The 15,811-nt window shown below is 49.8% G+C and overlaps 1 protein-coding gene across 1 annotated transcript in view; it reads left to right on the top strand.

Annotated features, from left to right (window-relative positions):
* The window catches only part of LOC8034967 (SEC14-like protein 2), a 154,183-nt gene that overhangs the window by 123,674 nt on the left and 14,698 nt on the right, over positions 1–15,811 (top strand). Inside the window, exon 10 of the mRNA XM_042291051.1 lies at positions 1,238–1,344. Coding sequence (XP_042146985.1) covers positions 1,238–1,344 — 107 coding nt within the window. The remainder of the gene's footprint in view (positions 1–1,237; positions 1,345–15,811) is intronic.

Here is a 15,811-nt window from a genome sequence, read left to right as displayed (position 1 = left end):
TCCAACATTACGCGTAGCAACACCCAGATTTCACATAACGCGAGTAATGTTTCAAAACAAGTCTTTCAAGCAGACGACACGATTATTCTCCCTTCGTCGCGCCATTCTTGGCGGGACGCCAGTGCTGCCCTCCTCACCCTTTTCGTGCGGCACGGCGGACGGGAAGTCCTGACTTCCCTTTCCTCGCGGCAGGAAGGGAAAGAAGAAATGCTTTCCATTTTACGCGGGCGTGGCGACCACGACGGTCTAGGACGAAATCTCTGCAAAGTGTCGCCCATAAAGCTACCACTTTAAAATGAGTTACAAGGTGATTTCCAGCGTATATTTGTCCTGTGTATTTTAATATCGCAAGCATTTGATCCGATTATATCATAGACGCGAGAAAAACCGAAAAACCAACTTCTGGGTGTGACGTCATACCCAGAGGTTTAAACTGACTTGCTCTTACCGCTTGTGAGGGAACGCATGCAGCGTTTTTAACTACTTAGGTAAGTCTTGCCGAAGGCGCGTAAATGTTGAAATCTCAGTATAATACGCCACGATTTTCTTCTGCCATCGAACGGGCCGGGAAGTGGTATTTTGAACGTGTTGTGGTGACTATGTTGGCGGATCAGTCTGAAATATAATTTCGATATGCGCCATCCTGGAGGCCAAATGCAGACAATTCAAGCGTGGTTTCTCAAACACAAAAACACTTTATTTTCCATTAAAATTGTGTATATAAAACCCAAATGTTGAGCGAGTGAAGCAGGTCCATTTGAAGCGATAAAAAATATTTCATTCATTACATGGCATAATGCACACTTTTTAACGTAAAAGTCGTATCTAGCGCCAAATGTATCAACATTTTATATACCGGAAATTCTAAAAAAGAGTGTTTGTTTTTTAGCCTATCAGAGCACAGAGTACGTTTTTTTCGGTGTTCAAGGCCTGCAAATAGAACGTGGGGATGCGGTAAATTATTAATTGTGGCAGCCATATACCTTTGCTGGCGAATGTTTAACTTTCGTGAGGGACTGATATCAATATTGAACATTCAAAATAAAAGTGGTTCTAAAGCAGACAGTGCTGGTATCCAGATGCTCAAGCCCATAGCCTACGTGCTTAACCTTGATTGAAATATACCGCTTTCTTTGGAATATGTTTTTCTTGCTGCGCTGTCTGCGAACCATTTATAACATTGTAATAATCCCCGTTCTAAACATACTGGGCACGTGTTACCTTCATCCCGACGCAGACAACTGGAAGAAGGCCCTGCTGCAAGACATCTCTGAAGAGGAACTGCCGGTGCACTGGGGGGGCACCAAGGCGGGTCCTGATGGCGACCCACGCTGCACCCACATTGTGAGTCTGGTGGCTCCCAGACGCCCCATCAGCTTTATCTCACGTGTATCATACTTGTCCGGCATCGCGGCAAGGGTCAATTCTGGTATCTGCCGGTAAGGCGACTCATTCAAGGCTCGGAACAACCAGGCCCATCGCGCAGATTCGGCTTCGCTGAAACAATTAAAATGAAGGTGCTACAAGTCTTGTTGATTCAGCTATTATACTACCAAATTACCAATATTCTTCTTTTGGAGTACGCTGGCACTATACGAAATTTTACTCGCCATGTAAAAATAAGCTCACATTTACAATACTGAATGGAATTTGACTGAATGGAATCACAGCTGTGCGCGAAACTGCTGAAATCACGTTGAGCCAAACTTCCACGTTCCGCCCAACTCCCCTCGCAACCAGCAGTTCCCGCATGCGCTGAAATTTATTGCAAACACGGGGCTTCCCTGCGCGAACTGTCGAACAGCCCTCCGACCGTCGATTTCGACAGATGTCTCCTGGCGCTGGGCTATGAGTGACTGTTGATCAGGATGTAGCTGATCCAAGGCTGATTGGAGTTGTCGTCCGAACAGAAGCTCCGCAGGGCTCTTTCCTGCTGACGTGCTTGAAAGAATGTGTTGCTCGAACAAGACCCTGGCCAGGACCTGGCCAGGTTCTTGTCCGAACGGACCTGAACCTGGCCAGGTTCAGGTCCGTTCGTCTGGCCAGGTTCAAGAACCTGGCCAGACGAACGGACCAGTCCCCCCAAATCATTTTCTTTAGTGACTTCTTCGTCTCCTGCACCATCCTCTCGGCTTGGCCATTCGAAGGTGGGTGATACGGTGCCACCAGGACTTGACGGATGCCGTTTCGACGAAGGAAATCCTTAAAATCGCCTTAAGTGAAGGCACTACCGTTGTCCGAAACCACCACGTCCGGCAGTCTGTGCGTAGCGAATAAGGTCGGAGTACAGTGATCACTGCCGAGGCGGACGTAGATCTGACTCGCAGGACTTCCAGCCATTTGGAGTGGGAATCCACTACGATGAAAAAATACTCGCCCTGGAAGGGACCCGAAAAGTCGGAGTGCAGTCTCGACCACGGTCTTGTCGTAAATTCCCACGGGTGGACGGGGGCGCGGGCAGGGTCGTTTCGGAATTCCTGACACGGAACACAGCACCGAACTAGGCGTTCTATATCTTGGTCAAGGCCCGGCCACCAGACATAACCCCTTGCAAAACCCTTCATCCTCTCAACCCCCAGATGACCGCTGTGCAATAGGTCCAACACGGTTTCTCGAAGAGGTGGTGGTGTGATGACACGGCTGCCCCAGCAAAGCGGCATGTCTTGGGGTCATGCGCACCATTGCAACGCCAGCATGCTTTCTGATGAAGTGCCCTTGAACGGTGCTCTTCCGTGTTGCTTGTTGTGTTGCCGGTTGCGGCAGGCGGAGGGATTGGCCTCTGCGGTGAGGTGGTTCGCTGAGGCGACCTTGACGCTGCGTCACCTTCCACCCGATACGTTTCTGGATCCATTGCAGCCCCCGATGTCGACGCAGAGGCGCGAATTTCAGTGGTGTAGTGTCGAACAAGTAAACCAGATGGCGCCACATCCCCGCTGTCCGGTATGCGTTGGAAGAGCCCCAAAGGCCAGGGGGCGACACAGGGCAGAGGTGGATGGCGGTGCATAGAAGACGGACGCACGAGGCTTGCGTTATCTGAAATAAAGCTAAACAGTTTGGTTCATTACCTGGTTGTCTCCCTCGGCGTTAAGAAAAGACACTACAAATCTGGCGACGAGGATGGGATGCCGGGGAAGACCGTAAGAAGATTCATCTCGACGGAACGTTTAGAGAAGACGCCAAAAGAGACCCGAGAGCGAGACCGCAAGACCACGCCGGTCGAGAGCTGAACAAAGAAGACTCCCTAGAACCAAGTAAGCAGTCGCTATGGACATTCGCGTCCCGAGCATTCGTCCGTTTGATCCGCATGCTGATCCAACTTCTCTGTCTCAGCGCTGGATGCGATGGCATCCAAGATTTGAGAATTATCTCATCGCCTCCCACGTCACGAACGACGAAAGAAAGCGCGCACTGTTTCTGCACCTGCGGGAGAAGCCGTTCGCGACGTTTTCATCACACTCCCGAACATGGGCACTCTTTACGAAACCGCGGTCGAGAAACTGAAAGCTCACTTCACGCCAAAGAAGAACGCAGTTTTCGAGAGACATGTGTTTCGGCGAGCGTAGCAAGAGCCGGTAGAGACTATCGACCAGTTTCATGTGCGCCTGCGGCAACTAGCCCTAACGTGCGAGCTTGCCGACGTGGAAGGAGAGGTCCTGTCACAGATTATAAAAGGCACCGCGTCGACCAAACTGAGAACAAACGCACTCCGTGAACAGGACATGAAGCTGGAGTAGCTATTGTTCGAAGGGCGCAGCCTCGAGAACGCCAAGAGACAAGACGCCGACATAGAGAGAAAAGTGTCGGTGCCGGTGAACAAGGTATCACCAAAGAAGGAACCGTGCCCAGGAAAATGTAGGAAAAAAAAGTCCCCCAGACGAAAACATGCACGTGTTGCGGGAGAGGGTGGCTACACGATGGAGGCAAGGAGAAGTGTCCAGCGTGGGGATCAACTTGCCACAATTGCAACAAGAGAAACCACTTCGCCAAGATATGCAGAACGCGCAAACAAAGAACAAGTCAGGACGGTTCAAGAACTGGAACCAACTCGGAGCGAAGACGCTTCTGGAGAATGGTACTACGTGCAGCAGAAACACTCCAAGATCCCCAGTGTGACTGTGGAAATAGAAGGAGTCGAGATCAAAGTCTACGTGGACTCAGGAGCTGGTGTTGACGTAATGGGAGAAACAATTCGGAGGGACAAGCTTAAAGCACCTTTGGGAAAGACAGACATTCACCTAGTGCCCTATGGAATGAAGCAACCTCTTCCAGTGGTTGGGGTGTTCAAAGCCAAGATGGAAGCTCGAAAGAACACCACCCACACGAGTGTATACGTCATCAAGGGGCATCATGCTTCCCTTCTGAGCTGCCAGACGGCAACAGGTTTGGGTCTCATTCACGTGCTGAATAGTATTGAAGAAAAGTCCCAAGTCGATCCTGTCAAGGAGTTCCCCCGTCTCTTCGCTGGATTGGAAAAACTAAAGAATTTCCAGGTCAAGCTCCAGATAAAGAAAGATGCGAAACCAGTCGCTCGCCCACACAGAAGAATTCCATTCAAGATGGGAAGAGGAACTGAAGACGAGCTTAAGAGACTAGAAGAACTGGACATCATTGAGCCAGTCAAATGTCCGACCCCTTGAGTTTCCCCTTTTGTGGTAGTACCGAAGCAGAACAACCCCCAAGCAGTGAGGATGTGCGTGGACATGAGAGAGCCCAACGTTGCTATAGAACGAGAGAGGCATGTCATGCCTACGGTCGAAGATGTCATAGGCATCCTGAATGGAGCCAAGTACTTCAGAAAACTTGAGCTAAATGACGGCTACCATCAGTTTGAGCTCGATGAACCATCAAGGCAGATAACCATGTTCTGAACACACAAAGGACTCAGAAGATACAAGAGACTTCCCTCCGGAGTAAACTCTGCAGCAGAAATCTTTCAAGACGTCGTACGACAAGTTCTTCCTGATGAAGAGGGCATAATCAATATCAGTCATGACATTTTGGTGTCAGGGCGAACAGTAGAAGAACACGACAACAGACTTCGCCTGGTTCTAAAGGCCCAGGATGCCAGACTGACCCTGGATGGAAAGAAGTGTATGATCGGTGCAAGCACTCTCAAGTTCTTTGGAAACGTGTTCTCAGCATCAGGCATCACTGTAAACCTAGCCAAGGTAGAAGTAGTGACTTGGATGGCCCCGCCGAACAATCCATCTGAGGTTTGAAGCCTATTAGGTATGTTCAGCTACAGCAGCAGGTTTATCCCAAGACTAGCGCAAATGGCCGAACCTCTTCGAGCGCTGACTCATACCAAGAAAGTCTTAAAATGGACCAAAGAGCACCAAGATGCTTTAGACAAGATCAAGATGGAAGTGGCTGCCAGCCATTCGCTCGACTACTATGACTACACCAAAGAGACACATCTCATCACAGATGCCGGTGCAAGTGGACTGGGTGCCATGCTTACTCAAGAATCAAGAAACGGAAAGCTCAGCATCCTGGCCTACTATAGCCAAGCGCTCACGCCGACAGAACTATGATATCCCCAGATCGACAAAGAGATGTTGGCAATAGTATTAACAGCGGAACATTTCAGGGTGTACCTAGCAGGAGGAGGCTTCACAATCGAAACAGGCCACAAGCCCCTAGTCTCAATTCTCCAGAATCCAAGTGCAAAGCTGTCAGCCAGGTTGGAACGTCTGAATCTGAGACTGCAGCAGTACAGCTACAAGGTAGAACACATCCCTGGAAAGAACAAACCCACGGACTACTTTTCAAGACACGTCCAAGACACTGACTTGGAGTCAAAAGAAAGCCGAGCCACTCGAGAATATGTTTGCTACGTGTGCACTATGGCTGTGCCAAAAGCGATGACTATGGTGGAGGTGGAGAAGGTCTATGATGGAGACCCACTCATGCAGAAACTGAAGAGCGCCATACTAGGAGAGGATAAAAGGGCGTGAGACAAGATGTGGGGAGAAGAGACATTAAGGCCTATCGTTCACCACCGTCAAGAGCTCACTGTCACAGACAACGATGTTATCCTGAGAGGCACGAGGCTAATACTCCCAGAGGCTCTACATCTGAAAGCGATAAAAATCGCTCACAGAGGACACCAAGGTGTTGTGAAGGCTAAGCATCTCATTCGAGAGAAAAACTGGTTCCCTGGGTTGGATAAGAAAGTAGAATCTGTGGTGAAGAACTGCCGAGCCTGTCAAAGCACAGTGTTGAAAGAGAAGCCACCACCACTCAAAATGACATATCTTCCTGCTGGTCCTTGGCAGGCGTTGGCAGCTGACTTTGCAGGTGCCTTTCAGGGAGGAAAGTATCTCCTGGTTGTAGTGGGTGAATACTCACGGTTTCCTCCGGTGAGGACGCTGCCATCGCCGAACACTGAAGGAGTAACGTCAAAATGCAAGAAATGTTTTCCATCCACGGCCTGCCGCTGCGCATTAAGACTGACAATGGACCGCCGTTCTTCAGTCAAGGTTTTGCCAAGTTCATGGCCGAAAACGGAATACAGCACTATAGGGTGACACCGCTGTGGCCACAGGCTAACGGGGAAGCGGAATGATTAATAAAAAAAAATAAGCGACAGTAGAGAGAAAAAGGTGGGAAGCTGAGTTCGAAGAGTACCTGTTGAACTACAGTGCGACGCCACAAGAAACAACAGGTCTCTCTCCAGCAGAACTACTCTACGGGCGGAAAATGAAAACGAAGCTCTCTGAAGTCACCGCCACAAGGAATGATGGCCAAGTGAGAGAAGTAAATCCGCTCAAGAAGGCACAGATGAAACTGTATGCCGACAGGAAACGCCACGCTGTGCCTCATAACCTTCAAAATGGATATCTCGTGCGACTGAAACGGCCCGTAACTCTAACACACGAGTCCCAATATGACCCAGACCCTCATACGGTTACACGTGTACAAGGGACAGCTATAACTGCAAAAAGAGGTGGCAAGAGAACGATTCGAAACTCATCATTCTTGAAGAAGACCAAGAAGACCTGTAAAGATGCAACTGACAATGACTTTCACAATCAATTTAGAGACTATACGCCCACGGATCAAGACGAATGACTCGCTGACAAGAATGCTCTTGGTGACTCATCATTCTTCAAGAAGATAGAGAAGACCTGTGAAGATGCAACTGACAATCCAATTAGAGACTATACGCCCACAGATCAAGACGATCGACACGCTGACAAGAATGCTCCTGGTGACTCATCATTCTTCAACAAGATTGAGAAGACTTGTGAAGATGCAACGGACAATGACTTTGACAATCCAATTAGAGACTATACGCCCACAGATCAAGACGATCGACACGCTGACAAGAATGCTCCTGGTCACTCCATTGGTCCACTTGAAGCAACCCCTCAAGCAGCGCAAAGACAGCTGCCAGTCCGATCAACAAGGAACACAAGACCACCCCAATTGAGGAATTATGCAGTGGAGTTTCGCTGAGAAGTTTCTTTTTAAAAGCAAGAGAGGAAAATGTGGTGTCGAAGAAGTAAACCAGATGGCGCCACATCCCCGCTGTCCGGTATGCGTTGGAAGAGCCCCAAAGGCCAGGCGGCGACACAGGGCAGAGATGGACGGCGGTGCGTAGAAAACGGACGCACGAGGTTTACGTTATGTGAAGTAAAGCTAAACATTTCGGTTCATTACCTGGTTGTCTCCCTCGGCGTTAAGAAAATACATTACAAGTGTCTTTATTCAGCGTTTGTGTGGGTTTGACGAGCAAACGTCGTTGTAACGCGTCTTCATGAAGGCCGCAAATGACACGGTCTCTGAGCATGTCGTCGAGCATTCCTCAGAACTAGCAGTGTTCGGACAAGCGTCGGAGGTCTGCCACGAAGGTCGCCACAGGCTCCCCTGGAGGTTGGTCACGTCTGAAGAACTGGAAACGTGTGAAATTCACCAACGGGTGAGTGACGAAGTGCTCCTGAAGCTTTGGTGTCATCTCCTTATACGGCGTTTCGGCTGGTGAGTTCGGCGAACACAAAGAGCGCAAGATGGCGTACGTTGCAGAGCCACAGACGCTACACAGGACGGCTCGTTTCTTCTCTGCCGTGGTTACGTCGTTCGCCACGAAAAAGAATTCCAAGCACTCGATATACTGTGGCCAGGACACAGGGTTATTAGGCGAAAACTCTTCGAACTGTACGTTGGAAGACATACCTGCAACGGTTGAGCGTTGTAGCCGCCGATACTGCACGTTTACCTCGTCGCCAGTGTTAAATACCGAGCAAGACAGGACACCTTGGTGGACTTAGCGCGATGCGAACAGGGTCCTGTTCGAGAAGGCTCGGCGTAGAAGTGGCCGTGGCTCGCGTTGGCACGCGCAGGTGCGTTGAGCCATGCTCGCGCGCCGCGCTCTCTCAAGGTACACTTCAGTACACAACACACCTCGAACGTGCTAGTGTATTTGATGGCCGTATGAGGCACCTGTGACATAGGAAAGTGCTTCGTGCCCAATTGGAAAAGCAGCGCAAAGTCATGCAAGGTGAAATTATCGTTATTCAAGCCGCCCGTAGACACGAGTAACTCGCAGCCTGGAGGCGTGCAATTCCACGGGAGGATCGTGGGCTGTCGCGAAAGGTTCTGGTGTGCGAACGACGACGACATTTTATGTCACATTTCGTGGTGAAGACGCGGAGTGCCGAGTTAAACGGACATCTTCCTATGCAAAGTAACGAGTCATTAGCGAAGGGCGCTGTTCTTTTAATTTTCTATGGATGCCCCGCGTACCTCACGAAGAAAGTGAAGCCTCCCGGGAAACTAGCTAAGCGAAAAGCCACCACCAGTGAGCTGGCGGCCAAGTCACGCCGCGTGTCTTCTGGAGATAGCGAATTCATTCAGAATGCAGCAAGTGCTGTAGATACAGATGACAGTCCACCGGAAGACGGTGATAACATGTCTGACTCCTCAAGAGAGAACAAACGAAACTGCTGAGCTACCCCCATCCGCCTGCGATGTACACCCTAAAAAAAGGCTGTCAAGGCAGCGACAGTAGAGGGGGCGACACCTCTGTTGCCCCCCTCTACTGTCGCTGCGGAGCGACAGTAGAGTGCTCCGTATAATGCACCCCATATAATGCACCCCAAAATATCAGTTGGACGTTTAGCGCACACCCCTGCACAGTTGACTCCACAATGTGGAGTCAACAGTGCAGTTTACTTATGAACAACCTGTTCGATGCTATGAATCGTCGGTTTGCTGTTCAGCAAGTGCGACGAGGTGGAAATGACTTCCAAGTAATCAAGGATGGAATGAAGTGGCGTGACACATGCGAAGACGAACGAGTCGTCAGTGGAAAACTTCGCAATGACTTCTTGACTGCGTTTACTGCAGAAGGCCTCAGGGTGACGTTAAAGTCAGCTGTTAAACTGTCGAACTATCTACTGACTAGTGTGGCTTCAACTCCGTGTTAACCGAAAAGATGAACCAAGGCCGCCTCGAGTGTTTCTTTGGAACTATTCGACTAGTTGAAGGGCGGAATAAATAACCCACATTCCCTACGTTTCTGCAGCTTTATCGCACGCTTTACATCTAAAACCTCCTCAAGCCACCGAAATTTGGCAACTGCACCGTAAGTGCAGAAGAGCACCGTCCGTGCACCACTTTTGCTGCGATACGATAGTCATTTCAACAAGGCGAGCAGTAAACGCATAGGCTTGACAGCCTGATAAAAGGACTCAACACACTCATTGAGGATGGGAAGTTGGGAATCTTAGGATATCATGAAGCATGACTACAGAAAGGCAGATACTGTAGATTGTAGAATCGACTACGTCACTGGTTATCTTTGTAGTAGTATAGGTAACGGGACCGCATGTGTACCCTGCAGGGACGGACTCGTTAAACATCATGGGTTCTGTGACATCCCAGAAGCAGATCTGGTAATCTCCAAAACACGTGGGAGGCTCGTTCATCCAAACTCAAACATCTACGATACTCGGTTTCACCTTATGTTGTACCGCAGCGAAGGCTAGAAGCGCGAGCTCATAGCGTTGGCAGCTGCCCTTGATGCACGAGAGTTTGTGCCGCCGAGATGTGCCCCAGAGCAAGTAGCTCGCGCTTGTAACCTTTCCTGCGGTAAAACACAAGGTGAAACAACAAAGGTGAAACAGAGTGTACCTCCTGAAGGCACCAGATAAGAAGTTTTCAAAACAGCCCAGCGACAACGGTGTGTACAGCAAATTCAATACACTGGACCATCCACTGCTAACATATTATTTCTCGTTCCCTTCAGCCCTGCACAAGGAAGACATGATGACAAAGATGCTGCACTAAAAATGTTTGCGACAGCACTGTAAAAAGCAGAGGCATAATGTGAAAAAAAAACAAGAAACAAGGATACTGTCCAAGCTTGTCCAAGTTGCCTTGTGCGTTGCAGCAACCTTACTTTTTTTTTTCTAAAGCACATATTAAACAGCGCGTTTTCAATGGGAAAAAATATCGGTCGTATTATCTAGATAATACGACCTTAACTTAACGACACTTAATATAGAAAACTGGGAGTCTGTCACTTTCTTCGTTTTTTTTTTTTTTTTTTTTAATTTGCATTACAAAGATTAATAACCCCGAAAGATACTAAGATCTCAACATTGATTTACAGTACTATTAACTTTGGGGAAGTACATGTAGCTTACTAGTTTCCGTAAGCTTATCTTCGGGAAACAACAAAAGCGTCCTCCTAGAAACCCTCTCGCGGTAGCATACGTATTGAAAACTGAAGTGTTGTAGCAGACTTCTGATGCAGGCGCTTAGTTGTTTCGAGCGCGCATGCCATGATAGATGTGCAAGGCGCTGCGAACTGCCCGTTTTCGTGACTCTGCAAACAATCGTAGTGAGCGCGAGCAATGACCGAAAACTGGCGGACTAGCCGCGTAGCAAGCCGTTGTTCTTAGCATTGTAGGGAGAAATTTACGGGTGTAATTAAGCCCTCAATAGTCATTACTATCGGCATTGCAAGCCACAGAGCCGTTTGTCTCGGCCGGGCCGCAGCGGAGAGGCGGGTTGAAGTTTGTAACGCCATCTGTCGGCTCGTCGGAGAGCGCTAATCGTCATCGGGCTGCGCCGGAGCAGCGCCGTTCAGCCACCTCTCCTTCTTACACCGTGCCCATGATCTGTTGCTTTTTCACTTTTATCTGGATGATGTGCAAAAGTGTTTTCCTCCTGTAATATTTCTTGTTTTGAGCAATGACTGCAACTCACAATAAACAGGATGAGCAAATGGGCGAATGAAAACAGTTTACTATTCTCTGCTGGAAAAAACTGTATACGTGCCTTTCACTATGCGTGGAGCTTTATCCTTGAACCCAATTTTTTTTATTAAATAACAGCAATATCTGTGAGACATGAATATACATTTTAGGTTCAATATTTGATAGCAAGGGGGGGGGATGTGGTGTATAAAACGGGAAAGGGGGTTTAATGGCTATGCGAAATGTTATTCTCCAGGCAGGGAAAAGACTCGCATAGCCAAAGGGGAGAGGTAGGGAAAGATGTGGATTGAGATGGGTTGAATAAAATATTTTAGCAGTTACTAGGGGAAAGCGCCAATCAAATCATTTTTAGGGTAGAGGGAGGGGGGGGGGGGGAGGGGGCAAAGCGTTGCTAGCACACGGCTAAAACATTGTTCAAAGTAAAGGTTCGATAAAACGCTCAAGTGCCAACAGTCGCTCAATCGCTCTCAACATTCGGTCAATTGCACAAGTACAGCTCGTCGCCGCGATGCGGCGACGAGCTGTACTTGTGTAACATGTAACATGTTACTGTACTTGTGTAAGTACAGTACTTGTGTACTGTACGTACTTGTGTACTTGTGTAACATGTAACCTGTGTAACATGTCGCGCCGCCGCGAAGCGGCGGCGAGACTTGTGTTTCACAGCCGCAGTTCCGCAGTTCTGCCACAACACAGTTACGTTCACTGGAGTTTTGCATCATTGTCATGTCGCAAACGTGTGACGAGATCTTTACCGGTTTCCGAATTGCGCGCGGCAGTTAGAGGCGGTCTGAAATCTCAGTCACATGCGTAAACTCGAGCACTGCACGGAATATGACCCGCGCCCGTTGCTTGCCACCAGTAGGAAATAGCAGTTCCTTTGTCGTGGACGCCTGTGCCCTTGTCGCCCTTACCGAAGCTAGTAATGTTTTCCGTGCTTTCTCGTATTCCGGGCAGTGCCATAATATGTGATCGATGTCTTCAACGTCCCCGCACGCAGTGCAGTCAGCACTGCTTCTCTGAGACGTCCTTCCAAAGCGATGCAATGTCTTCCTCGTGAACGCGCTATTAGTTCGGAGACGATGCAAAAGCGTTGCGTCTTTCCGCGTCAGTTTAGAGGTTGGGACTGGTACAGGACCTTCTCCATTGGCTGTTCCGGGATCGGGGTGTCTTTTCCTGAGATCGCGTGCGATGAGAAGGCGCGCCTCGTGGAAGCGTCGCAGGTTGTGCGTGGTAGTCGATATGCTGTGTGCCCTTGTTGCCAGGGTATCTGCACGTTCATTTCCAAGAATTCCGCTGTGGGATGGCACCCACTGAAAAACCAGTTTCCATCCGTTGTCCTCTAGCTTTGTTGCTATGTGTGCAGCCTCCCGGGCGATCAAGGGAGCGTGCTCGGGGTTGGCGATGTGAACTAGCGCACTTCGAGAATCGGTTAGTATCACAGCCTTACCGATTTCAGGACGTTCCTGCAGTGCCGTAAGTGCCAGAAGAATCGCAACCGTCTCCGCTGTTGTAGAGGACGTCTCAATGTTTAAGAGAACCGCACTTTCAGTTGATATTGCGGGGATCGTGTATGCCGCGGTTGCAGTTCCTCTCTTCTTGTCAACTGAGCCGTCTGTGTAGACCTCAAGATGTTCAACGTATTCATTTTCGAGAGCCACTGCGACAGCTGTGCGGGCGACAGTTGGGTGATTATCTTTTTTCCGAGGCAGGTCTGGAAGTGTTTCACGCACGTCTAGCGGTGGGCGTATGGAGTGTGGGGGACGTGAAGAATATAAAACTCCAGGGCTTCCGATGTTACGCTGAAATTGTGCAGCTAGTTGACCAAGATGCGACGATGGTCGTTCCAGCAGGTTGGCAAGAAAGTACTGTGCCGACGGGGTCGTGTGCATTCGCACTAGGGAATGCATTGCCACTCTTTCATCTCGTAGGATGATTGGCTCATCTTGTGCCTCCGTGAGCGTTGCCACGTTTTTCGCGTATGGGGGAAGTCCCAAACAGAGTCGTAAAGCGACACGGTGAAAACGTTCGAGCGCGTTTAGCTGGGGTCGCCTGATATTGACGAATGGTAGTGCGTATAGGAGCTTCGATTGGAGAAGACCTTTGTAGAGTGTCAGCAAACCATCCGGTGGGATACCTCTCTGGCCGTATGCACGGAAACTCCGGAGGACGCCCAAGAGCTGTCAACACTGTCCTAAGAGTCTTTTCACTGCCGGCCGCCATGTCGCGAGGTCATCGATTAAAAGGCCCAGGTAGAGGTGGAACCTACTCCTTGCGATTTCTACGCCGTCGAGTGAAAGTTTGACGGTCTGTCGCCTCCTCCTGTTGGTGTAGAGGAGAGCGGTCTTTGAAGCAGATAATGTCAGTCCCAGACGAGAAATTTCTTTTGCTGTTTTATCCAGAGCAAACTGAAGAATTTGCCCAGTCATCTGTGCCTGGTTGCTTAACCCAACCGTCCAAATATCGACATCATCCGCATAAATGGCGATGCTTGTCCGTGGCGTAAGTGGATATGTCATTGGCGGAAGCACAGCAGGTAGTGACGCCATTGCCAAATTGAAGAGAAAAGGACTTATCACGCTGCCCTGCGGTGCTCCTTGGGTCACATATCTTGGGGCACTTGTTTTTCCCCGGACGTTTACAATAAGGGTCCTGTTTTGAAGAAATGCACGGATGTAAGCGTAAGCTCTACCTGCGATGCCGAAGAGAGTGAGTTGGTGGAGGATGGTGGCATGAGGTAGAGCGTCGAAAGCCTTGTGGATGTCCAAGAAGGCACAGTACATCGTTTTCCCAGCAGCCCGCGCTTCTTCGAAAGATGTTGCTACTTCTCCTATGGCGTCGACCGTAGAGCGATGTGCCCTGAAACCAGACAGTTGGTCAGGAAGTGTCTTGTTGGTGCCAAGTTGCCACGTGAGACGGCGAAGAACGAGGCGCTCAAGGAGTTCACCGACGCAACTTGTCAAGGAGATAGGCCTGTACGATGACAGCAACGCGTGAGGTTTACCAGGCTTCGGGATCGGAATCACATGGTAGACTTTCCAGACATCCGGGAGTTCTGCGGTGCGCCACACCTTGTTTAGTGCCTCCAGGAGGGCGGGATGGTGACTCTTATCTAAGTTTCGCAGTGCCTGATATGTCACTCCATCAGGTCCAGGAGCGCTGCGCTTCGTGCACTTCCGTAGCGCGTACTCTAGTTCGCCTCTGGTGAAGTCGTTATCTAGCTGCATGGGGGCGCAGGCATCAGACGGGCGAGTTTCTGGCTCTTGGTACCCTGGGGGTAGCGGAATAGCTTTTGAAAATTCATCCGCCAATAGTTCCACCGTTTCCTGCAGAGGCTTTTGAAGTGCAACGGCGAGTCCGGATAGGGGGTGTTGAATCTGCTTTGCGGAAGACAACGCCTTTGCTATTTTCCATGCTTTAGAAAGGCCGCCAGCCGATCCGAAGGAGGCGCAGAGTTGTCCCCATTGCTTTCGCTGAAGACGAATTGTATGTCGACGAAATTTGGCATCAATCTTGTGGTGAGTATTCCAATCTTTTGGATCTTTTGTTCTTCGTGCCTTTCGTTGAGCTCTCCGGCGCGCGGCGCGGAGGTTCAAGTATACCAGGTCTGGCGCTGGCCTCCAGAGTGGCACCTTTATCGTCCTCGTCGAGAGACTAAGAGCATTGGCGATTGCTATGATTGGGTCCTTCAGAGGTCCTGCTGCTAGGGCTCCGTCAAGGTGCCGTCGGTACATGTCCCAGTTTGTGACCCTGCATCGTCTGTACTTCGGTTTACTAGCGTTGGGAGATACAATGTTGATAGGAATATGGTCACTGCCCCATGAGTCGGGTTGTGGAGTCCAGTTTGCAGCTACATCCAGTGGGGCAAAGGATAGATCAAGAACACTGTCGTTTACACCTCGGCGAACATATGTTTCTGTGCCGTCGTTTAATGCTTCTAGGTGAAGCGAAGACGTGACACACTCGAGCGATCTGCCTCTTGCAGTAGTTCGCCTGTCACCCCAGGCAGAGTTATGTGCGTTAAAATCACCGCAGAGCATCAAATGGCCAGGGCATTTAAGCGCTATCTTATTTAAATCTCCCGCGTCCCAGCTGTTAGCACGCCCAGGAGCGACATATGCAGAAACTATAGTGAAGAGCTCGCCTCGGACTTCAATCGTGGCAGCAGCAAATTCTGCTTTCTCTGTGGTGAACGATGAAAGATCAACCGGGTTGTGTGCTAGTCCTGCGGTCACAAGGAGCGCTGCTCGAGAACGACCTCCCTTTCGCGCTGGCGTACTGTGGTGAATGACATAAGGGGAAAACCTGAAATCGCCCGGTCGCGTCATCGGTTCTTGAGTGGCCAGGACGTCAGCAGGAGAATGAATCAGGTGCTGTCGTAGATCAGGAAGACGCCTTCGAAGGCCACGCGCGTTCCATTGGAGGATGGATGGACAGGTTAGGTGGGTATTTCTTCGTCCATGACGTGCAGCACGCACAGACACTGCCGGAGTCGCTCTGATCGAGTCTTGTGCATGAGAGGACGATGGCACTAACATCCTTCAAAAAGGGGAAGCAGAGCTTGTATCATGGTAGTTAGTGTC

The sequence above is a fragment of the Ixodes scapularis genome, unplaced genomic scaffold, assembly GCF_016920785.2.
Source record: "Ixodes scapularis isolate PalLabHiFi unplaced genomic scaffold, ASM1692078v2 PGA_scaffold1__304_contigs__length_218370807, whole genome shotgun sequence".
NCBI lineage: Eukaryota > Metazoa > Arthropoda > Arachnida > Ixodida > Ixodidae > Ixodes > Ixodes scapularis.
This window is presented reverse-complemented; position numbering and strand designations above follow the sequence as displayed.